The 26,318-nt window shown below is 37.5% G+C and overlaps 1 protein-coding gene across 1 annotated transcript; it reads left to right on the plus strand.

Moving 5' to 3' along the window:
* Nucleotides 1-792: 792 nt before the first annotated feature.
* On the plus strand, nt 793-26,017 carry LOC132184065 (Protein kinase superfamily protein). Its single transcript, XM_059597549.2, has 21 exons — nt 793-1,384; nt 1,472-1,516; nt 4,472-4,510; nt 5,566-5,736; nt 5,866-6,018; nt 6,247-6,282; nt 7,922-7,965; nt 9,397-9,487; nt 11,037-11,078; nt 11,214-11,322; nt 16,695-16,809; nt 16,896-16,945; nt 17,072-17,150; nt 18,490-18,540; nt 18,736-18,877; nt 19,049-19,093; nt 21,847-21,951; nt 22,062-22,103; nt 24,426-24,602; nt 24,869-24,988; nt 25,168-26,017. The coding sequence occupies exons 1-21, from the start codon at nt 998-1,000 to the stop codon at nt 25,270-25,272; spliced, it is 2,148 nt and encodes a 715-aa protein (XP_059453532.1). The 5' UTR covers nt 793-997; the 3' UTR covers nt 25,273-26,017.
* Nucleotides 26,018-26,318: the final 301 nt, after the last annotated feature.

Here is a 26,318-nt window from a genome sequence, read left to right on the forward strand (position 1 = left end):
ATCATTATATGCAAGTGAAAATAAGCTAGCAAAATACAAAAGTTAAATGAACCAAAAAAAAAAAAAACAAAAAAAAAAAAAACAATTTAAGATCAAATTGCAGACAAGATTATACTAAATATTTGATAGAAAAAACCCTGACAATTTGGCAATAGAATTTAGACCGAAGCAAGCCATTCTTGAGCGGGATAAGCTCAGCTCGTATTCGACTCAATTATTAAACGAGTTGTGTCAAACATAAATGCTGGCTCAAATATTAAACGGAGCAAGTTCAAGTCGGTTAGGTTCGTGAGCAGCTCGTATAAGGTTCGAATTGGTAATTGTTCACATAGTTTATAATATTAATATTAAAAATTGATATATTTTTTTTCTTAATAGCATTGTTTTATAATAAAATCTCTCTTCGAAACCAAGTGTTTTACTGTCTTGACTCAGGCTAAGCAAATGCTCATATGCAAACTACTTTCTTAAGCCGTTTAAGAGTACTTGAAGTTTAAATTTATAATTAAAAAATAAATTAAATATAAAAGCCAACTCGAGCTGGCTCGGTTCAGCTAGACTTATTATGAGCTCGAGTTCGAACTCGATTTTTTGGCTCATTCTTAAGCTTGGTTCGAACTTGAGTAAAATTTAAACAAGGAAAGCTCGAGGCTCGACAGTTGTAAGCACAGTGGAATAAGATTTTAGAGATCTCAATTTTGATATTTACTCCCCTACAATAACAAAGGATCAATTTACTTTTCAATAATAATATTATTATAAGTGTTTTTTTTTTTTTTTTAATTAGTATGGATAAAATACTAAAATAGAAAACGAAATATTGAGGGGAAAAAGAAAAAGGAAGGATAAAGAATACAAGGACTACAGAAAAGCCGTTAACTTGTACGGTTCGTTCTCGAAAAAACAAGCTTGATCAGGTGCTTCGTCTCCGTTAAACAAATCTTCGTACAATTACAACCACCATTTTACACGGCCTCTCTCACACCACACTGAAGCAATGCTTCACCTGCTCACCACACCCTCCCTCCCCTCCTTTCCAGCCAATGCCAAACCGCACCACCACCACCATCACGCTCTCACGTCCTATCGATCCAAGGCCTTTCCTCGCGGTCCTCATCCCCTTCGTCCTATCCGATGCGCTGGCGGTGGCAGCATCAATGTCGAAATCGACGCCTTCACAAAGCGCTCGGGATACCTCTTCGAGCTCACCGCCTCGGAGGCCGATTCCTTGTCCGAGTACAGCATGCCGAAGATCGCCGCGATCTACAGGAGGAAGCCGCTAGTTCTCATTCGCCGCCTTGTTCAGATTGGAACCACTTTCGGGAGATGGTTCGGGCTCCGGTACCTCGACCGGGTTAGGGAGCGGTCGGACCAGATGTTCGAGGTGAGGTTTATCTGGTTCTGTGGACTCTGGTGATGTTCTTTTTGTATGGGATTAGTTCCTCACTCGAACTTTACGGTTCTGATGCAGGTTAGAGCTGCAGAGCTTCGGAAGATATTGGTGGAACTTGGACCGGTACGTCTTGTTTGTTAATATTGAAGTGCCTTTAGTCTTTTAGACAAAATTTTGCTCCTCCTGATTTTGGTATGCTCTGTTTTGCTTATTATTCTCAAGGTGTTTCACGATTATACATGTTTGCTCCTGGTTCCTTTTTTCTTTTCTTTTCTTTTCTTATATCAACATCTTGTGCTCCCAATGTTCCAGCCAGACCTATTAAGATTCCCCAAAGTTCATAGGCTGTTTATTGAGTAGATTTCTTCAAATTTCAAATCCTATTTTGAAATTAAATAATGGTGGATGTTTTTACCGTATCGGCATTTATTAATTATTACCTCCATATTTATTTTATTTATCACCAATTATCACTTCATTATTCATCATAAGAAATAATAAATAATAATGGCTGATGTGGCAAAATTTCCACTACTTAATTTGAAAAAAAAAAAAAAAAATTGGTTGAGATTTGAATTAATCTACCCTAAGAATTCTAGGGAATCCTAATCCCTCTCAATGGAGTGTCAATTGATTTATAGGATAAATTATTGTTGCATTTTGGTGAACCAATCAAGTGATGTGATATCGTAATCTATTTGATACCTTAATTTCATATGATCTTTCTTCCTTCTTCATTTTCCTCAGACCTTCCCTCCAAAATGTATTAATTTAATCCAATCTACAAGAACGCCATGGAAATTGAGAAAAAGCAACGGAGGAAAAAATATTGTGTACAACTAGGGTTTCAATAGATGAAGATATGACATTACTTGATTGGTTCACCAAAGTGTATTCTTTAACCAAACTTTATGGAGGTATATTGTAGCTTTTTAAGAATTAATGAAATAAACTGTAATTAATCCCAACAACAAGAGGTAAATTGTTAATGTTGTGCAAAATACCACAATTACAAAAAATAAGACAAAACAATCATACACAGGAACACAAAGATTTACATGGTTTCCTCAGTGTAAAGTATATCTAGAGGTGGAGGTGATTGGAAATAAATTCACTACCAAAGATGGAATACAAAATAGCGAACAGAAATCACTCAAGCCCAAAACCCAATACACCCAATCTCATTCTCACACAAGACAAAGAGAATTTTCTTTTACACAATTCTCTAATCCTAACACATATAAGAGAACATGAGAAAGAAAAGAGGTTGCAACTCACTCCAACAAACTATATGTGCATAGCTCAAAATCTTATTTTCTCTGCTGCCGTGCAATTTGTCTTCAATGGGCAAAAACTCCTTTCTTTCTCCCTTTTCTCTCGCATGCAGCACCTCAAAACAAGAGAATATAAGGCTTTGCCTGTGTCTGATGCAATTATTCAAAGGAGCTGAAACATGTCCTTTTATAAAGCACTTCAAGTTAGTCTCCAACTCCAAATACAAGTCGGTTGAAGAGTCTCTAAATCTCCACCTTAAATTGAATCCCATCAAGTCTAACAATACAAATTTCTTCAAGATGCTTCCGGCAAAGCCCTTAAGGGCAATCACAATCTACATGCGTTTCTTAAGGTGGACACATGTACACATGTAGATTGAACTTGAGCATAGGAACTAGTTTAGAGATAACAACATGCTTTTCTATTAGTCTCGTTGGCGAAAAAGCTTTCTTAGTTAACTCTGTCTTTCTGTAGACCCATTTTCACCCTGTAGCCTTATTTCTCTTGAACAATTCTACCAACTTCCAAGGTTTACTTTTCTGTGGTGACTCCACCTCTTTTGGCATACCATTCTGAACAGATGATGGATCTCCACTACCAACTATTAAAACAAAAGAAACAATTTCCTCAAATCCATATTTCTTTGATACTTTTTTATCACGTTTCTCTTTTCCTTTTGCCTAAGAATAAGGCTCTTCATGGTTTTATGAGTCTTTCTTGAAATCTGTTCATCATTACATTTATCCATGGGTGAACTCTAATCATCAAACTCCACCTCCATGACTTGTTTCCCTTTCTGGCTATCAGTTGATGCTTCATCCTCACATTTTCTTAGCATATAAGCCTCGTCAAATACCATGCCCCTCCTAATAATTTTCTTCTTTGAAATCGGATCTCATAGCCTATGGCCCTTAACTCTAGTTTCCAAACCAAGACATATACTTTTTCTTGAATTTGGATCTAATTTCAACCACGCTCCACTTTGCACGCGAATGTATGCATAACAGTCAAATATTTTCAAAACTGAATAGTCAACTGGCTTGACTCACCATACTTCTTCTGAAGCCTTGAAATTAATATTGCAAATGAAGATCAGTTGGCAACAAAGCGTGCATAATTAACTACTTCAACCCATAAACTCTTTGGCAATCTTGCATTCAACCTCATGCATCTCGCCTTTTTCAGCAGTGTTCTATTCATCCTTTTAGCAAATCCATTCTATTGTGGAGTCCCTTTAATTGTAAAGTGACAAACAATTCTTCTGCTTTGTAGAACTCAAAGAATTCAGAGTCCTTATACTCTAATTCATTACCGGAGCTCAAATACTTATATTTTCTTCTAGTCTTATTTTTCACCTATGCTTTCCACTACTTGAAGATAGTACTTGTGCTTCATAAAATAAACCCGGACCTTTCTTGAAAAATCATCAAGAAAATTGACAAAATAATATGCACCTCCGTTTGAAGATATTGCTACTAGTCCCCAAACATTTGAGTGAATATAGTCAAGAGCACCTTTGCTTGCATGAGACGCCGCAAACCTAAGGGAGGAGGCAAATTTCATCTTTTATTCTCTTCCTGGAAAACTTATCAACACATGATTTTTAGATAGATAATCTTGTACATAAGCTTTTCACGTAAATATGAAATCTTTCGTGTTTTTATTTTTTATACTTCAACTATCGTTAAACTCATTTTCACCTATCTATTTAGATCTAAAATACTGAGTGATTGTGGTTATCTAAATTTACTTCCTAGTTATTATGTGTTCTTCTTGTAATTTATTTGAGTATCTGTCTTGTAGGCATATATCAAAATTGCTCAGGCTATCTCATCCAGATCTGTAAGTGATATTTGCTCCACCCAACGACTTTCCACTTTCCATTTTTCTTTTTAAGCTCAGAAATTCATCCTTACTGTGTTATAAGAGTGCAGTTTCAATTGCTTCCTTGATTGTATTATTAGTTGCTATCACTTGAGGTTCCAGTCCAAAAGGCTTTTCTATTATATGCTAATGTCCAGTAAAAGATGCCTGCTAGGGAGGCAACTTACTAATAAATCAATGTTAAACTAGTCTGTTCTTTTCTATTGGTGATAGGGCTTGTTTTGTTTCTGCGCCTTTGCCATATTATTCAAACATACTTACAACTCAAACCCCAAAGAATTTAACAGTTCTACAAGTTCACTTTTTCTTGCGTTTCATTGGGGGCTTGACTTACATACATACAACAATTTTAGTTCAGCGATCCTTTTTGAGTTCTCGTTAACATCATGGCATACCCTACGCGAATAATTGCTGGCAAAAGGTTCTGTTCAAGTTTTCAATAAGTAGTCAAGGATGTGTATTATTTTATAGAGGTTATTCTTCTCTCTAAAATATGGAATGTCCAAAAATGGTCTCTTATTCAGGATAGATTTTGTTCACAGAGCTTTAAAGATGTTAGGGAGAAATGTCGAGCAAATGATGGAATTTCTGCTTCATTATGCTCCACTTCACAATTTGAAAAAATTTATGCCAATTAGATGGATGATTCTTTGACTGCTACATATGAATTTTGTTGGCCTGACGCACAATGTGACCTTGGGTGATGGAAGTTTGAAAGGAAAGATGATTGATTGCAACAGCAATGCCATGGTAGGCCAGAAACAAGTAAAGCTAGGCAGTATTGAGCTTAGAAAGGCTTATGTTGAGCAATGGAATGACAATTCATACCTAAACCATGGCTTTGGAGCCTCTTCTTGTACTTCTCGTATAAAATTAAAAGCAATATGTACATGCATAATATGGTGTGTTTTCTGTCTCACCGATAATACGATGTGATTTCCGTTATCATTTTTATTGCTATTATGTCATGATTGTTTTTAAGATGATCCTATTTCAAGATATTGTTTTCGTAGGATTTGATACCGCCCTCATACTTGGATGAACTCTCACTGTTGCAAGATCGAATAAGTCCATTTTCCACTAAAGTTGCTTTCAACACAATCGAACAAGAACTTGGTTTACCAATAGATGAACTTTTTTCAGAGATTTCACCAGAGCCTGTAGCTGCAGCATCCCTTGGGCAGGTTTGTATTTGGTTATGCTCATGATCTGGGATCTTTTCTATGGTATCTTCCATGTAATTAAGCTGGGCTTTTGTATCTAGCCTCACAATTCAAACTTGCTTCAGTGTCTCTCTTCTCTCAAATAATTAGGTTTATCAAGCTAGGCTTCGCCATAGGGGAGAGGTTGTTGCTGTTAAAGTGCAGAGACCTGGAGTTCAAGCCGCCATATCCCTAGACATACTAATCTTGCGTTTTCTAGCAGGGTTACTGAGGAGAGCAGGCAAATTGAACACTGATCTTCAGGTATGCTGCAACATGTGATTAAGGCAACCTTGACTTTAATTGGGCTGGAAATGAGGAATGGGTTTGTGTATACAGTACATCATACGTTGGTGTTGACTGTCCCGAGCATGTCTTGTGGGTGTTTGAGCATTTCCATTGATGTATGAGAGTGCTTTTTACATTCAATTGATGTATGTTTCTTTCCCATCTTAGACTGTTATAACCAAGAAAATGACCTTCAATCTGCAGGCTGTTGTTGATGAATGGGCATCAAGTCTTTTTCGGGTATATATCGATCTTTCATTATGACATTTTCTTGTTATGCCAAGTATCAGTAATGAGATGGTGGATGTGAAAGAGATGCTAGTCCTTTAACTGAGTGCTACATTTATTGGTTAGAGCTTAATTAAGTCTACTACTTTACCATAATTTAAATGTACCTTGTAGTTTGGGAACCATAAATTTTAACGTCAAGAAAAGCTTGTTGCTCCCAGGTCAATGCTTCTCATCGAGTGATTAGGGGCTTGTTTGGGAAGGATATTCTTCCCAACTTTTCTCAACTCTTTTCTCTTTTTTTAGGTTGATTTGACACCATTAATACTCAATTTAACTCAAAATTTTCAAAATTTTTTCAACAAAACTAATAAAAAACATTAAGTAAAAATTTTAAAAATCAAGAAAATAAAAAAAATATGTTTAGGGGTGGTGGCCGGACCACCCCTAAAGAGTCTCGGGGTGGCCGATCCACCCCCCAAAGGGTGGATCGGCCACAAAGCCACCCTCGTCAAACTAGGAGGTGGTCCAGCCACCCCCCATTAGTTTTAGGGGTAGCCGATCCACCACCCCCTGGGGTGGCTCAGCCACCCCTAGGGATGGTTCAAAACCACCCCAATATATATTTTATTATTAGATTTTATAATTTTCAACAACCCAAACATAATCTTAACTCTTTTTTCTCCTTGATATTCCCAATTTTGAGTTCAGTTGAGTAAAATAAAATAAAAAATGGCACACCCAAACGAGCCTAGAGTTCTGACAAGTACTGCTTGTCTTAAATACTTGAGCCAAAAGAATTGATGCATTGTAGCATGTGGGAAGCTGAATCTGCAAACACTAGATCTCACAACAATTCTACAAAGCCTAGAATTTTTTTAGTAATCATAGGGAATAAGGGAAAAACTCTTTCATGAGTGTTTCCTATTGAATAAATTGAATAACAATGACAAGGTGGCCAAGCCGGCCTTATTGTGATTAAATAGAGTTTAGTGTTCAACCTTGAAAGTAAAATTACAAAAATTAACTTTATTAAAAATTGTCGCAACTTTGCTCGAGCGATCGTTCTCACGAAGTCTTTGTCCCGCGATTAGTCACATTCTCGCTTGAGCCAGGGTCGAGGGAACATCAAGTGAAGTTTCTGCCTGCCCCCCATAACTTCTCACTCAAGCAACCATTGGGTGAAGATTGCGCAAAAGTCTGCCGCAATCTCGCTCGAGTGAGGGTCAAGTGAACTCTCAAATACCTGCAGAATCGCAAATCAGCCCTTCTGAAACTCTCTTCCCTCAAACTTCTCCATGAAACCGTGGGCAAGCTGGTCTACATCAATAATCTTTTGTCATTATGTGTTGGAACCAAGTTATTAGTACATTTGCATCTCAGCATGTGAAATGCACTGCTTAAGGGAAACTTAGGTGTCATTAGATGCTCATGGTTATGGAGATCATTTAACTTCATTCAGTTATTCTGTGGTTACCGTTTCATCCATTATTAAGGAAAAAAAAATATAGAATAAACTGGCAAATGAAGTGGTTGACACTGTTCCACTGTTGGTAAAGCATATCTGAACTTCTTTCTTAAAATATTTTTGTGGCATGAGGAATATTCTTAGAGCTTCAAATTGAATACAGGTAAATCACATTGAATGCAGGAGATGGATTACATAAAAGAAGCAAACAATGGTCTCAAGTTCAGGTAATAGCATAGATTTGTGGATTAACTATGACCCAAATTTTAATGACTGACAAGTTTCCATATTCAAAATTATTTACTCTGCCTACAGCCTAGTTGTGAATTCAAAACCTTAGAAGTAAGGTTTGTGATATGTTTAATATTTCACATAGAATAGCTTTTTCATTTAAAAGATTTATTCCAACAACTATTCCAACTGGTGAATAATGATGTCAAATGAAAGGTTCCAGCTTTCCAACCTTGATAGTGCTCAGCCCCATTGCCCATGTTTCTTCATTGAATTTTTCATCATAATGTGGTTAGTTTATCATGTTCATTGGACTTTGTTGAATCAGCGATTTATTAGTCACATAAATCATATTGAAATTTCCTCTTCATTCTTATCCGTTAACATGTGAAAATCCATCTCATCTAGATTTTATCTGTTCATCCTGAGGTTTTTTTTTTTTTTTTTTCTCATGACCTGGGTATCCAGATATTACCTATTGACCATTTACACGAAAAAAAAAAGAAGTTAGGATACCACTTTACTACCATGTCCATCAGTGCTGAATATTTAAATTCCTAAAATGTTGCATCCAATTATCCAAATTGTACCCCACTGGACAGATGCCTTTCCTCCTTCTGGTTCATTAGATATTTCAAGGCTTTATCTTCCTGACAATGTTGCAAAGAGGTGTCCTTGGGCCAATTTCTTATTCATCTCTCTCTCTCTCTCTCTCTCTCTCCAATTGCCTTTATATGTAGTTTCAATTGGTCTCTTAGTACTTATAGGGTCTCTCAATTTTTATTTTTCATCTCTGGCATAGGATAGGGGCCTGTGCATATTGATTTTTATTTTTTATTTTTGCTATCCATGCTATCCATGCTTCAGTTGTATACTTCAGCAATGATCCTGAAAGATTTTCTGGCTTTCTTCCCTTTTGAGTTTTTCTCGTCAGTTTTTTTTTTTCCTATTAGAGCATGTTGCCCTTCGTTCTGATTCCAGCTATGTTGATCTATCAATGCGAGAAATTAAGTAATTATATGATCTAGGTCCGTGCAAATTTTGTTGTTTCACCTTGCTTCCTTAAGGCGTGTTTTTATAGAAGTAGACAGATTCTAATTTCTATCCTTAACTTTATGTTAGGTAGTTCACTTCTCGGGATGATACCCCATCTGATTAATTAAGTTGCTTGATAAAACTCTCAAATCCTAGAGAACAGAATAAATATAATTTTGGAGTTTGAATATTTGGATATGTTTTCTGCTTGTAACCTAGAATTATACATTTTTATTGTATTTATGTGCTGGTTATATCAAGTAAGTCACCTAAGTATCTAACAGCGAATTTTGTTTTTCTTCTTTGTTAAGTTTATGATGCATACAGTTATATAACATTGAGATTAAGTGTTTCTTGGAAGCCTAAGTGTGGTGCAATATATGCTTGAACAGACAGCTATATGGTGGGCTACCAGATGTTTTGGTTCCAAAAATGTATGTGGAGCATTCGACTCGGAAGGTCCTTGTTATGGAATGGGTCAAGGTATTGCTATTTCATCTTTGTTGTTTTAATCACTAACAAATTTTGCATCGAATTCTCGGAAGAATGAATCCTTCCTTCCGGTTGCCTATAGATTTATTATTGTATAAATTTGGTGCTCATGAGGCCATAGAATCTAACCTTGAAACTAATTAAATATTACCTACTTCAGGTATGTGTGTCTATATATAAAGTGGACAAAGATGCTACCTTAGTTTTGGTTTTCCAGTCTTTTATGGAATTTTACAATCAGAAGAAATAGATCAAGAATGGTTGGCTCCTTCGTATTGTTCTCACTGATACATCTCTTTTCACACTCACAGTCAAGCTGGAGTATGGCTGTTGATCATGTCCAGATTACTACAAAGATTTAATAAAAGCAGTTCTTCCTTAAGGCCTTGGTAGAAGTATCTCCCAACTGCTCACACAAAATTGTTTTGATAAGTAATGAAAACTTTATTGAAAAAGCGTAAGGCGTCTTTAAGTACATAGGTTGTATACACAAGGAGCTCCCACAAGCCCAAAACCCAAGCAACAACAAAAACACCCTCAACCCAACCAACCCATCAAGCCCACCACCCCAAAACCCACAAGACAACAAAGCCCAAAACCCTCAAACGCTAAGACGCATGAGCCTTGCCTTTCCCACGCTTAGACAATGCTTCCTTCGCATCATAGTTAATGGAGCATTCCAAATTCAGAAGCTCTCTACTACCCTTACCCTTCTGAGGGGTATCCTCTATTAAGTCTTCGATCCCCTCATCCCCAAACAAAGCCCAATCTAACATAGTGGCAGGGGAAAATCACCCAAAGGGTACAGAAACTCTCCATCCTCCTCACTCCAAAGATCTCCATCCTCCCCATCACTAACCACCAACTCCGAAGTCAAACCAAACTCATACTTACAGGTATGAGAACGTGACAAGTAGATAACATCGATAGCTGCTGGAGGAGGACAGTCCCAAACCGCAGAAGAAGAGCTCGGCTTGAGAAAACCCAAACCCAACTGCTCACACAAATTAACATATGTTGCTGCAAATTTTCTTTTTGATAAGGTGATAAACACATTTCACCCAAAATGATAATTGACCCCGATGTGTTTGGTTTGCTCAAGGAATGGGTTACTTACTGTATATACAGTGATGCCAGGTAATCATAAAACATCGTTGTTGTCATTTTATTTGATAAGCCCTTCTCTTCCCAAAGAGGTTTGTCTTCTAAAACAGCAAGAGACATATCTCCTGAAGGCCATTCTATTTGAAGCTGGTCCCCCTAGTTCATGCAAAATATTAAATCAGAACAATGTACTGTAGACAAAATTACTCGTCTTTCATCAGAAAATATAAGCAGTCATATAATTACTACACGGCATGCCTTGATTCACGATTTCTTGGTTGTCAATAGAAGATATTTTGTTTGCCTTAATTGTGCCTTCAAAGATCACTCAAGGGGTGGTAGAAGTCATTCTTTCTCAAATTTTCTTTCTAATGAACCCTTTGTGTATATACTTGAGATTCATTGCTGATATTTTCTCTTTTCATGGCAATTATAGGGGCAGAAGTTGTCAGAAGTGAAGGATCTTTACTTGATTGAGGTCGTTTTTTTGAAACTAATTGCAAAGATGCGGTTCTTCAATAACCAACCTATGAAGCCTTTGTAATGTATATGTGTGTACTTTTTTTTTTTTTTTTGTAGCTAAATGAGGTCTCTGTTTCTTGGTGCTGAATAGGTTGGAGTCTATTGCTCATTCAATCAACTTCTGGAATATGGGTTCTATCATGCAGACCCACACCCTGGAAACCTTCTCCGTACATATGATGGGAAACTAGCTTATTTAGGTATATCTTACGAGTTTGAATATGCCAGTGTATAGAATTGACTGATTTATTTAGTGCATAATTAATTAACACCTTCCCTTTACACCAAGTGTCTTTCTACTTAATAATGGATCCTGTTGACTCTTTCAAATGCACACCTTTCTTTTATATCATTTAGTTCGAATTTAAAACTGGTACCAAGTTGTAACTATCCTATTTGTGCATGGGGGTAATGTGGAAATAGAGAACCAACATAACTTTGAAGATGCATTGATGGATTGTTATTGTATCTGTGCATCAGTTGTGCTGTTGGCTTGATTTGCTTGCTTGCCTTGCATGGACATAACCTTTTTGTTGCTGACATAACTTTGTTGCATGATCTGATTGTTAGGCTAACCATTGGTCCATTTGGATAGACCTATTGCTCCTTCCCTGCTGTTTTGCTTCTTTTTTTCCTTTTAAAAGACCATGTAATTTATATCATTTAGAACTTATTGCATAATCATCCTCAAAAAAATTGGAAGATTAAATGTTAGACATATTATATGTCAGCAACAAAATGGTTAGTGAAGCTGTCAAGTTCTGTTATATGTGAGTACAACATGTGCCAAGTTGTGCAGAACCTAAAGATGAGGAGAAAGAGAGACAGAGAGAGAGATTTACATGCATGGTTGTTCTTCCTTGTCAACCACTTTCAGGACTTAGATTCCCCATTTACGGTATTTGAGAATTTTGAAAACAAGGGTTGACATCTCCTAGGCTGTAGGTAGGATTATAGTATTCATCTGACCTTCCTCACTGTGAATGTAGGTGTAGGAAAATAAATATAAATGAGTATTCCCATCATTTGTGGCCTCTGGAAAAGAAGCAATTTGAAATTTCATCAGAATCCAATATCCTGAATCCACCCACATGCTTAGTGATATCATTCAATAACAAAAAAATAAGTCATGTAGATGGCCTGCACATTGAGGACCCACACATGTTCAATGGATGGGTCTTGGACGAGGGGTCACATTGGAACATGAATATAAATGGCTGCATTTCCCACTTCCTATATATTTAATTTTCGGGATTAGTGGTAATTTATCATGAGTATTTATGTGAGATCTTTGGTTCAAGCCTTGGTAACTTTATTTCTGGTGATTTCTTTTGCTCTGCATCTGTGAGGCTGCAATTTGTTTAGTGCTATTGGATGGGCCTACTCGCGAGGGAGAGTATGGGAATGTTAGTGTTAATGTGTTTCTAAGATTGAGATACATTGATGACCACTTCCTAACAACTTAAGCTTTTGAAATCAATGGTTACTAAAAATACTTGTACCTTATTAAAAGAAAAAACAAGGGACCATTTTCCACAATCTGAGTCCATACCTTCTTGTAAGGTATTCAAGGGTGCTCGGTAGCCCCATAATCTTCCTGATCTTTGAGCGTCACTAGGAAGTTTCTCAAGACAATCTGGTCATTATCAAATCCATAAAGAAGAATATTAGGTAGCTCGAGTTATCTCTCCTTGCTTAATCGTCCACTTAAGCTAATATACTTGGCTTTTACTCCCCATTCTCAGTTAGGCATGAAAAGCTCCAACTTTATCTTTTGCCATTATGAGAAAAAACTTAGCCATTTTATGAGGAAGATATAACCAACAAATATCCAAGACATGATTGTAAAATTATGAAATTTTCACTTGTTAAAGGTGGGACCTCAGGCATCCAGTTCCTTGATTGACATGAAGTAGAAAATCAAGGACATAAAATTATTAGAATATCCTGGCATATACGGAATCTGAGAAATCTATTCCTTGATCCTCCCATTAGATTGTCTGTTTTCCTTTATGGTGCTTATCATGATTATGAAAAGTACTTTCCGCCATTTAAATTTACACTGTTTGTTCAGAGAATGGGTTGTCATTTTTTACCTATTCCACTATCACCAATTACCTCTAGCCCTAGACTTACTCCTACCTTCCATCTAGGTTAAGTCCCTGAAACTCTATTAACAAGAAAAGAATGTGGCACAACCTCCATGGCATTGCCATACCATGTCGAGAAAAACTCACTAGAGGCTGAAGAACTGTGGAAAAAGCAATTTGAGGGTTAATACATAGTCTTAAGATATCAGAGGAGCTGCAGTACTATTACTCCAAAATATCATCTGGAAACTGCATTTTAATGCTGAACTTCCATATTCTACATGTTTTATTCACTCATAGGTAGTTTTTTTTTTTTTTTTTTTTTTGATAAGTAATGATGCATTAAAAGAACGCAGAGGGGCGCAACCCAAGTACACAGGAAGTATACAAGAGAGTGACTAAGAAGGGGAGAAAGTAGAAGAGAACATAAAGAGAAAGTCAGGAAAATTTATCACTAAGGGTACAAGCCAGCCTGCAGTCCAATTGAAAAGCGTGTACAAAAAGAAATGAACAAGGTCCTCAAGGTTTTTCAACAAATCCTCGAAGCATCTAGCATTCATTTCCTTCCATAGGCACCATAAAAGACAAAGGGGAGCCATCTTCCACACCATGGCAGTACGGGATTTACCACCCGACCACCAAAACATCTCCTTGACGCTTCTAGGCATAACACAACACATGTTGAAATGAGAGAAGATAAACATCCCACAACATGCACACAACCCCACAATGAAGAAAGAGATGATCCACAGACTCCCCTTCCGATTCATACATACAACATCGATTAATCACAACAATACCTCTCTTCTGAACATTACCCAAGGTAAGAGATTTCCAAAGGGCGGCCGACCAAGCAAAAAACGCCACTCTCGAAGGAGCCTTGGTGCGCCAAATACTTTTCCAAGGGAAGTGGTTGGACTCTTTAAGGACAAGCTTCCTATAAAAAGAGCGAACCTCAAACTTCCCTTTTCTTGACGGGATCCACCACATCCGGTCCTCCCCTTCCCCACGCATCGAGAACGAATACAAGAGCGAGAAAAGGGAGGCTAAGACCATCTCCTCCCAATCATGAATTCTACGAGTAAAGGTAACATTCCAATGAACCATACCATTTAAACACTTCCTGATATCCGCAATGGAAGCATCCTTATTGCTAGCAATATTGAAATGACTGGGAAAAGCATCCTTGACGGACATCTCGCCGCACCAAATATCCTCCCAAAATTTGACTTTCAACCCCAAGCCAGGATCAAATCTAAAGTGGCAATGAAACGATCTCCAACCCTTATAAATGTGTTTCCATAACCCCACCCCATGCATTCCACGAGGAACTTTAGAGCGCCAACCGCCCCAATGCACCCCATACTTTGCCACCAAGATTCTTCTCCACCAAGCTTCTTCCTCATTAGCAAATCTCCACAACCATTTTCCCAAAAAAGCTTGATTAAAAAGATGCAAACTCCGAATTCCTAGGCCACCGTCAGAAATCGGAGAACAAACCTCGTGCCATCTGACCAAGTGGAACTTAGACTCGTCGTTGAGCCCACCCCATAAAAAATCCCGTTGAATCTTCTCAATACGATTCGTCACAGAAGCAAGGATGGGGAAAAGAGACAGAAATAGGTGAGAAGATTGGATAAGGTGCTCTTGATGAGAGTGAGCCTCTCCCCCTTGGACAGAGATGAACGTTTCCAAGGGGCCAACCTTCTAGCAATCTTCTCCAACATGTCATCCCAAATAGCCAAAAGCTTGAACGAAGCCCCTAGCGGAAGACCCAGATACTTCAAAGGCAAAGAACTGGTGCCACAACCCAGAATACCAGCCAACTCACCCGTCTCAATCGAACCTCCGACAGGGACCAAAACAAATTTGGCCCGGTTTACTTTTAACCCTGATACAGCCTTGAAGCCAATAAGGAGGGCTTTAATAAATCTAACTTGGTCAGGAACAGCCCCACAAAAAACCAGCGTATCATCAGCAAAAAGAAGGTGAGAAACAATAACCCGATCAGGCTCTCTGGCACCCACATAGAAACCATTGATGAAACCCTTACTCATAGAAGCATTAATCATCCTGCTGAACGCCTCCATGACCATAATGAACAAAAAAGGCGAAGGGGGATCGCCTTGTCTCACCCCACACGAACTCTCAAAGAAACCGGAAGAAGAACCATTGATCAAAACTGAAAATTGCACAGACGAGATACAATGCTCAATCCATAAGCACCATTTCTCACCAAAACCGCACATTCTTAACAAGTAGAGTAAAAACTTCCAGTTCATGTGATCATAAGTCTTTTCCATATCCAACTTACACAAGAAGTCGGGATCTCCAGATCTGATTCGGTTGTCCAGGCATTCATTGGCAATAAGAACCGAATCCAAAATATGTCTACCTTTGACGAAGGCGTTCTGCGGGTTGGAGATGACCCAATTCATGACTCTCCTCATTCTATTGGCTAAAATTTTCTCAATAATCTTATAGGTCCCCCCCCCCCCCCCCCTCCCCCCCTCCCCCCACAAGGCTGATTGGACGAAAGTCCTTCAGATCGGATGCCCCATGAGACTTCGGAATAAGAGAAATAAACGTAGCATTAAGACTTTTTTCAAATTTACCTTGATCATGGAACTCCGCAAAAACAGCCATAATGTCCAGTTTGATCACATCCCAACAATCCTGGAAAAAAGCCATAGAAAAGCCATCCGGGCCTGGAGCCTTGTCCCTATCCATTTTTTTAACCACCTCCCACACCTCCCTTTCCTCGAAAGGAGCTTCCAGACTAGAAGACTCATCAGCATCCAACATGTCGAAATGAAGATTATCCAACCTCCGTCTCCAACTAAGAGTCTCTGTGAAGAGGACTCATAAAAACGAGTGATATGATTACTAATAGCCTCTTGATCAGAATAGAAGTGCTATTAATGTTCAATGACTCAATATAATTCTGTCTTCGGTTGGCATTAGCAATCCGATGGAAGAATTTCGTACACTTATCACCCTCTTTCAACCAACGGATCCTAGATTTTTGCCTCCAACTAATTTCTTCTTGAGGGAGGGAGGATTCTAACTCTCTAGCAAGTACCCTTTTTCTCTCAATCTCTTCAGGAGATAAACCTCTCTCTTCCTCCACCCTATCAAGAGCTTTAAGATCATCCATACGAGCCTTAATACAAGCCCCCACGTTGCCAAAATCTTGAGCATTCCATCTTTTAATGTCCCACTTTAGAGCACTCATATATAGTTATAGCTTATCAACATTCCTATGTACTCAGGTTGCGGCCCGCTGCACTTGCATCTTTTTTTGGCTTGTTGGCTAAATATTTATTGGATGTATCCATCTATGCAACAAGATATTTTTGCCCAATATGTCAGCTGTATAATTTATTCTGTTATGTATTGATAGATTATATATAACATTCAGATTAAGTTTTACTATTTGTACCAAAAGAACAAGTATTAACTAGGATATATTTCACCACCAGATTTTGGTATGATGGGTGAATTTAAACAAGAACTTCGTGACGGATTTATTGAAGCCTGTCTCCACCTTGTGAACCGTGATTTTGATGCTTTGGCTAAGGACTTCGTTACTCTTGGGTATCATGTTTATCTATCTTTCCATTAGAGATTATTCTCATTGATGTTGGTAATTTAGAAGGTTTTTTTACTCACAAATTCTACAGGCTTCTTCCACCAACTGCAGACAAGGAAGCTGTTACAAAGGCTTTAACAGGTTTTCTCTTTTTTTCTACATGAACCCTAGGTGTCCCTATATATAGCTTCATTTTTTATGCTATTTGACTTTCTCTGGAGGATCATACTAATGAGTTCTGGTGTTAACTGCATTGTCTGTATGTAGGTGTATTCCAGAATGCTGTTGCTAAAGGCGTCCGAAACATTAGCTTTGGAGACCTGTTGGGAAATTTAGGAACAACCATGTAAGGTGCTGTCTAACCAATGCAAGACATACATCCACTTTACAAATATGTTAATTGGCATTGGTACTCTTTTTAAAGGGCTTTAGTCCATATACTTGTGCTGAATGTTTCTATGGATCCGGTTCTTTTTTTATCCCCCTGTTTGATACATCTGAAATACCAAGTACAATCTGACATTCAACATCTTTCATCTTTTCTCATAGAAATATGAAAATGGTAAGGTTAAAGAGGAATTTGGGGACAATACTCACTACCACAAAAGAATGGTAAAACTTGAAAAAACGGAAAGAAATTAAAAGAAGCTGTGAAAAAGAAGAGAATAAAAGCACTAGTACAAATCACATCTAAACTAAGAGAGTCACATCCAAAAGTGTTCCTATCAATATTCTATATCCTCATAAGCATTAAATGGCATATCAGGGAATAAAATTCTGGGGAACTTTAAATACGTGTATTGAACTTATCAAGAGATATGAGAAGTCCACACATGTACACAACAGGATGCTTCCAAAGGTGTTTCATTAAAAATTGAGAGCATGTGTGCCACGAGATACTTATAAATAACAGTACTTCTATTTACATTAAAGAAAGCACAATTCAACATGGAGATCATGTGTGCCTAATGAGCTTCAATCAAACTTTTGAATGAACATTAATGTTTCATCTCATAATCATCACAGCTATAGTAATTATATTGATATAAGAAAGGATTGAAGCTCTGCTGCAAAAACTTGATTATTCTCACTTTATTGATCTGAAGTTCAATTATCTGCATGCATTCTATATGCCCTGTCCCATCACCTTGGTAGGGCTTTCTGTGGATAAGAAGGAATTAGTGCCATAATGCTTGTGAGACTCTGCATTATTACAATATTCTCAGGTCACTTTGAGCACGACAGGAGAATTGGAGTTCAGCAAAGATGATCACTAATAAGAATACTTTTGCTGTCATTTGAGTTTTAAACTCTTCCTTGAGCCATCTCTTAAATGAAAGACTACTCTATAAAAACAATAAAGGATTCATACTACTCTATATAAAAATAAAGGATTCATCCACAACTGGAACATAAATTATATAAGTTTCTTTGGCAAGTATACGTTGCTTCTGTGTCTGAATATTACAACTTGGTCAGGTGTGGCAGAATGGCTACCTATCCTCATGCATTGTATTGTTTATACAAATTAAAATTGAAAGGATCTATTGCCATATTCATTCTTAGTTGGTTTATCCTCTCAAGCTAGGGTGTTATGTCCTCCCACAATTAGTTAAAATGATCTTCTTATCTTATTCCTCTTTCTTTTTTCCTTTTTTCTTTTCTTTTCTAAATCTCTTTTGCAGGTATAAGTTCAAATTTCAAATACCTTCATATTTTTCTCTTGTCATTCGGAGGTAGTCATCTCAATTTTTGGAAGAGATCCAAGCGGATATCTTTACTTATGTGTCATACAGGATACTGTTTGTGTAATTTATATGGTTCTCAAGGTTTATTGGATTTGTTGAATAACATTTTTTGCCTCAAATTTCTCGTTATTGCTAGTATTATTCTGTTTTTAAATTCTTTTTATTTCTTTTTCTGGCTCTCAGCCTTGCTGTATTGGAGGGAATTGCAATTACCTTTAACCCAGATTACAAAGTTTTGGGTAGTACGTACCCTTGGATTGCTCGGAAAGTATTAACTGACAGCTCACCAAAGCTAAAGTCTTCTTTGCAAGCTCTTCTTTATGAGGTAAAATTGGTTTTTTTTTTTATTTCATTGTCCAGAATTCATTCAATTATTTTTCTCATTGTTTTGAATCTGTTAATGCCGTAATGTGCATGTACTTAATCTCCCAGCAAATAGAAATGTTATACATTCTTTGTCAACCATAATCCTGATTCCTAAATTGTTTCTTCTTAGGATGGTGTTTTCAGAATTGATCGTCTAGAGTCCCTGTTAACGGAGGTTAGATTTTCTATCTCTTGTGACTTCTTTTTGCTACTTCCTTGACTAAACTCACATTCAGGTCATGTTGTCTTATGATTGAAACGTATGACATTGGAAGTTATATCACAAATAGACTGATAAAAAATACAGAGTGCATTCTAGCTAATTTGCAGTGCCCTTGTTTGCTCTAAACTAGAAGATAAGTGAGTTAAAGAAATGAACTATTTCTGCTGAAGAGCATTAAAAGAATCAATTCAGAACCAGTTTGGGTGGTTGAAACTGGCATTCCTTATAGTGAATAAATACATACATTCTTAGGATATGCATAAATAGTATAGATTTTCTGGTTACATGATGCAGCGTGGGTGTGGTGGATTGCAAAATCAAACAAACACAAGAATCACAACTCTTCCCAATACCAAAAAGAATCAAGTAATGGAGGGAAATAGAAGAAACCTCAACCTTAGGGAGTTTCTTATTGAAAATTGATGAAAATAAACTGCGGCCGATTTCCCTTTCGGATGAGAAATGCAATGAAACCCTACGAATACTCCGTTGGTTGGACGAGCTCCGACCTCTGTACTGACTGGATGCTATTGCCTTGTGCTCACTCAGACAAGCTCCAACTGGACACTACTACCTTGTGATTGGTCAGAGAAAGGGGGGGGGGGGGGGGGGGGGGGGGGAGTGGGGGAACCAATCGAGACTCCAACTGAGGCTCTTGGGAACAGTTTTGTATTTCTCTTGACAGCCCGTTTTGACCCATTAAACGTTGAAATTGGAAAATATTCATGAAATATGAATTTGTAGCCCTCTGAATAAGTTTTCTAATGCCACCAAGATTTTTTTCATCCGATATTGGAATCACAAAATATAGCCTGCATCATTACAACACCCCAGTGAACCAATCCAGTCATCTGGTCAAGAGGTCCGGGATTTAAATTGTTGAACAAATTATGGGTATGCAATTTAGCCTCAGTTCAGTGCTTCCCATCTCAACTTGCAATGTTGCTTATTTTGAGAATTAATGCCCCTTGAAGTACCTAACAGGTCATTCACTAGCGCTGATCCCACTTGAAAGTAAGTCCTGTGAGAGTGACTTTGATATGGTCCTGCCATTCAGTATTTTTGTGTGAAGTGACCACTCTCAGAACTCGAACCTGCACACTTACGCTTGGAATCCCTGAGTATCTATCATTTTCTGATGAGCCACTATGCCACCCATCAATCTATGTGGCTTTGATTGATACCAAATGAGAAACAACTTGCAATTAACCATAACATGACTATGAAAAGTACATCTGAAATTCTTCATATGAACTTGAAATACATTAATTTTCACACGCCCTTTATTTACTTTCTTCAACAAACTCTCCATAAAAATTTCCCAAAAAGAGTCAATTATTTATTGACCACATAAAATCAAAGTTTCCGGTAACATGCCAAAACCAACATCAAAATTTGGTTTGGAAAAAATTGACATAAAATTTTCAGTCTCAAGAAAATCAACATAATTAATCTTTTCAAGACCCAATTGAAGTACTTCACCAAGGCAAAGGGGAACCATTTTTCACACAACAGCACTCCGAGAACGACCACCCATCCACCAACAGGCAAACAAATCCTCCACACGATTAGGCATAGTCCAAAATAGCCCAAAGCGACTAAAAATGGCATTCCATAAAACATTGGCGACCTCACAATGGAGGAGGAGATGATCGACAAACTCCTCGTTAAATTTGCACAAGCAGCTTCTATTAACCACGATAAGATGTCTCTTTCGAAGGTTGTCCATAGTAAGAATCTTCCCTAGAACCGCCGACTAGGCGAAAAACGCCACTTTCGAGGGAGTCTTGGTCCGCCAAACACTCTTCCAAGGGAAAGGAATAGTCCCTTTACAAGCAAGGATTTTGTAGAAAGATCTAACATCAAAATTCCCTTTGTGAGATTGAGTTAGATGTTAGAACTTACCTCCACAAGATCTTCATCATTGATATTGGTATCATAGATTGGTGGGAATTCCAATCCAATGATTATTGAAAAGGATCTTCAAATTCCTCCTCAAACCCGCTATGTCAATTTTGAAACCCGCATCCCATCTACTAGCGTTGGTAGGTACCAAGGGACGCTCTCTCCTCACTCCATGCTCTGCAAATGGGTTGATGGGCTCATCACTCACAACTCTTCTATAATCCTAGAAAACTCTAAGAATCATAGGAAAACTAAAGAAAAAGATAAATTGAGAAAATCACATGAATTCCGGCAGCCAAGCCATCCTTATTGTGCTTAAATAGAAGTTTGGGACGCAGCCCTGAAAAGAAAATTACAAAACTAGGATTTATTGCAAATTCGCTCGATCGAAGTCTCTGTCCCACAACTAATTGCAAGTACAGTCAAGTGAACATCTAGCGAACTTTTTGTACCAGATTTTTGAACTTTTGTTCACAGCCCGTTTTGACGTAGTAAACCTTGGAATTGGAAAATTTTCTTGAAATAAAAAATTGTATCCCTTTGATTTAGCTTTCTAAAGCCATGAAGCTTGCCTTCATCTAATATCAAAATCACAAGATATAGCCGTTTTACTCTTGACTGTTCTACATCAGATTAGTACATCTATTTAAAGAATATCACAAGGATTTCACAGGTTTCTTGAAAAGCTTATGTGACATGGTGGGGGCACTATCTTCTAATTTTCATGTTTCTTTTCCAACTGTTATAGTTTAGTCTTGTTGGCTTAATTTATTCAGAGCCTCAAATAATTCTTATGGCAGTCCCTCCGTGCGAAAACAGAGAAGGCCTTGGTCAGGAAGGAAGCAGTGGAAACTGATTCTAGTGTGGTTATCAAGCAAGTCCTTTCTTTTACTTTAACTGAGAAGGTATTTTAAATTTTTGCACGCGTTTGAAACAAATTTTTCAGTCTGAGCTGAATTGTGTGACTACTGCAGATCCTTTTGTGATTTTCTTTTTCTGTGACGAGCATTCTCAGGGTGCCTTTGTGAGGGATATACTTGTTCAAGAAATTGCTAAGGTAGGCTTTTTGGGCTCGTACATGTATCTCTGTCTTTAGTGATTAATAATTACGGTGATTACTTTAGTGGTAAGGTATTTAATGTCAATCAATAAACATGCATAACACTCATGTGCCTTTGATACTTGTCATTTGTCAACAACACTCATTTAAGTCTTGAAACAGCCAAGTCTGAGATGACAACAACAATTCTAATACAACAGCTCAATATCTGCCCCAACAAAAGGCTAATATGAACATAGGTGACACAATGACTGATTAAAATCTTCCCCTAAAGAAAAGGAGGAATAAAAAAGACCCTAAAGATGGATGAACAATCCCATGAACCAAAAAACTGTGTTAAACCAATTGATAATGGATTCAAGTGGAGGAAGAGGCACTGACACCAGGAAAACTAATATCTAGCATTTTGAACAAAAGGTCTATTAAACAACATAAAGGTGACAGAACAATGTTGAGATAATAGGTGGTGGCTAATCATAATCACCATACTACACATATACATTACACAGTCAATATCTATCAGTTCAAAATTGCCCTTCTTAAGTGAGCCTCTACAGTACATGAATAATACAAATTACAGCCAGCCCATTGACCATTAGGCCCGCAAGATCTGTCCTTTATCTCTCTACAAGGACAACTTTATTCAATCATGTGGATCATCAAGGTTCATTTGCAGAGGATGTGAAAACTATTTTCCATGTAATCATCTGGTGGAATCTGAGTTTCTTGCTGCTGACACGAGCAATGAGTGTATAATGTAATGATTTATTGTAGTATAATGTCAAACCATTATATTATAAATCCTACTAAAATGGGACAGCACTGGATTATGACCCTAATAACAGAAAAAGGGAGACAGGAATCACTAATTTGCTACATCTTGTGGGAGGTTATAATTGTTGCCACTATTCATGCTACAAAAATACCTTGACAATGCTTTCATTAACAATGCTACTATTCATGATGGTAATAAAGTAAAGTTATTAATCATCTTCTTCATTGCCTAATACTTCCCCAGGGCAATAATCTGACCATCTCTTCCTAATCATGTGGTCTGAGCACTCCCATGTTCAATTTCTTGCGTCTTCCTCAAGAGCCAACACCATCATCCAAACTGTTGTCACCTTATCAAGCGTCATGTTAATAATGAGCTTGACCATCATCCATGCCCTCCTCAACTGTCATATCAACTCATTTTTATTTGTTTAACAGTAAAAGGGCTTGATCAAGTTTGCACGTAAAATTAGAAAAGTCTCTATTGCTTTGTTATAACATAACGATAGTCTTTCTTTTCCTTTAAAATGATTGTCGGTTCAGAAGGTTGGAATTTCCCTCATATCAGTAGCTACTGCTGTGTACTGATATTGGATATCTTTCTCCAATGAAAATTGGGGACAATCATAACCTCCACATTAAGATTGGGGGGGAATAGCATTCCCCTTGTGTATGAATGTATTTGGCATGTGTGTGAGTCATGATTTGTACCCGATCGGTGCATGGATAAACCAGATCAAATTAATCTGGCCTCCTTTCTGATCTTATATGTGGTATACTAAAATGATGAAGTTTATTTAGAATTGCTTATTATCAATTTCTCTTTGGACCAAGTCACTCATTTGTTAGCATCCATGGGTTAGTTTTTGCCTTTGGGTCCTCATCAATTCTTAAGAATTTTGATTAGTTAAAGTAGTACTCTTCAAATGCATTTCCTTTGGAAGCTCCAAGTACAGAAAAACGAAGCAATTGTGCACTCATGACATAATGTACTTTTTCTCTGGTTGTTGGACAAATATACTTTTCTTCTGGTCAGTGACACACATTTGCATTAGAAAGTAATCAGTATTTCCTAAGTGCATACAGAAAATACACGCACAAACAAAATATATAGTCATATTCTGTCTAGATTTTAGGGAGTTCCCTTGTCTTTTCTTGTGTCCTTGTAAGAATGGGCAACTGCAGTCAGGCTGGAAGAGTTGGATAACTGCAGTTTCTCAGCATATGGAAAGGTCTTTCTTGACTATCCCATGTCTATCCCTGCCTCCCTGTAAGAATGTCACTCTCTTCATATTCAGGTTGAAATAGTTGGATGACTGCAGTCTGCAGTTGCCCATACTAGGAAACATCTCTCTTGACTATCCCACAAATCTGTTGATTAGACATGAAAGAAAGGATATATACAAACGCTGGTTGATTCTGATATTTTGTGCAAATTGGTACTATAACTTGTTTAATGGTCACTTTGCATGTATTTCACATGGACTGATTAGTCATCTGCTGAATATGTACTTAAGTCCAATCACTTTGACCAATTACATACAGGGTTTGGATGCACTAGGGTTAGCGACACTGGATTCTGTAACTTCTACGGCTAGAGCAACTATACCCTTCATTTCTTTGTTTTCTTTCCCATCAATGACTGATGAAGACATGGTCAACTTGAGAACCTTGAATCGCCTTATGCAGTTGCTGTTGAGGCAGACTGAAAATTCCAACCTGGTAAGAGATTTTGCATCTCCTACATTGCGATGACCGGTTATCTCAGTGTTAAAAGAATAGGGGTGTGAGAGAGAGGAGTTCTTTCAACGGTCCAAATTTAATTTCACTATCTATGAAAAACTTAAAATTATATCTGGACCGTTGAAAAAATTAGATCTCTCTGGTAGTTTTTCATACAACACCCAAGCCCAATCCGATTGAATGAAATTTGTAGTTTAGCTTAAAGTCTTTGTGCTACAATTGACGTCTTATCTCCTATTTTGTAGAGAGTTGGAGGTGTCAGCCCAGACAAGAATCAAATACTGTACCCAGAGGAAGAATCATTTGTTTTTAATCAACTTGCATCTGTTCAAGAAATTCTGCCTATCCTATCTGTTATTACTGAGGTAAGAATCAAGCATGCGCATGCTTTAAAACAAGCACAACACAGAGACACATAAATGAAGGTTGCACACACATACTATACTGCATTTGAGCATTTACTTGAGCCCCCTTCATTTGCTTTCTGAATGTGGCGACTCCTTTGCTTCTGTTGATCACATATAGACATATTTATATTTGGCAGCTCCCACCAGAATCCCAACAACAGTTACTTAGCCTCCCAGCTGATCTGGCAGGACGGTTGAGTTCCCGTGCTGCTGCGCGGACAATCCGGCGGCTCTTTTTGTAAAACATTTTTTATATTTGCATATGAATAAAACCTATAATTCATTTGAAAACATTGAATGAATTTGTTCAATCAGATACATATATGTATATTGCTTGTTTGTTTCCTCACTAAAGTTTTCTTTTTGAAATGCTTTCTACCAATAAGAAATTTTGAGCTGGCCGCATTGTCTAGGAAGTGCCCGATGTAAATTTTTATAGCTTTGAAAATGCTCTTGGTAAAGATTCATGTAAATGAAACTTGTCCCCCTTCTTTCATTAAGTTGGATTTGGCTCAAGTGCTGTAAAAAAAATTGAGAATTTTTGTAATTTTTTCAACAATCCAAATTTAATAGTAGTCCATTAAGTCGCCTTGATACCTTGAATAGCAAGTAGTCTGGACAGCTTACTTCTCTAAAATCACGTGGGATGTGGTAGATCGCTAGATTGACTTCATTAATAGTACTCTTTTTTGTCTCTCTCTTTCTGGCAAGATGTTGGGGGCATTAAATGCAACTATTATCATTTTAGTACCTGAGGCTTTGCCTAATTTTCTTTTGAAATGGAGATCTTTTTGGGCAAAGGAGGGTGATTTAGGCCCATATCACGATGCAATAGTGTTTTACAAATCTAGTGCAGGATTAACTAATCTTTAAGTGGTTTTTGTTAGGATTAACCAGACAGCTTTTATCGAGGGTAGAAGGATCGAGAGAGTGTATTGCTGGCCCAAAGAGTAACTAATCTTGAAATCCTGCAAGTCTGTTTACGGAATTTGACAAATGCAAAAAATTTATTTCTCATTCTACTTGACTGGCACAATTATCTAGATAGCAAAATTTTGTAGGGTGTTGCAAGAATTAATTTTTTATTCTCATTGATATATTCTATTCCAATTTTTGTATTGCATAGTTCAATTTAAGTTCCATTTCAAGCATCCCATAATACTCTTTCCCTTCAAAACTAATTGGTCCAAACCAAAGGCCTCACAAAACATGTAATTGATGTAAGAGCTAACTTATTAAGGGTGGTTGCACTCCCACCCTTGCTTGTCGGGACCGCCGCATGTAAATT

This window comes from Corylus avellana, chromosome 7, assembly GCF_965113065.1.
Source record: "Corylus avellana chromosome 7, dhCorAvel1.hap1.2, whole genome shotgun sequence".
Taxonomy (NCBI): Eukaryota; Viridiplantae; Streptophyta; class Magnoliopsida; order Fagales; family Betulaceae; genus Corylus; species Corylus avellana.

Excerpts from the sequence above, each read along its gene's own strand:
- LOC132184065 (XM_059597549.2), top strand. The coding sequence starts at position 998 with ATGCTTCACCTGCTCACCACACCCTCCCTCCCCTCCTTTCCAGCCAAT. Across the intron at positions 6,283-7,921 it reads GGGCATCAAGTCTTTTTCGG|GAGATGGATTACATAAAAGA; the intron begins GTATATATCGAT and ends CATTGAATGCAG. Across the intron at positions 9,488-11,036 it reads TTGTTATGGAATGGGTCAAG|GGGCAGAAGTTGTCAGAAGT; the intron begins GTATTGCTATTT and ends TGGCAATTATAG.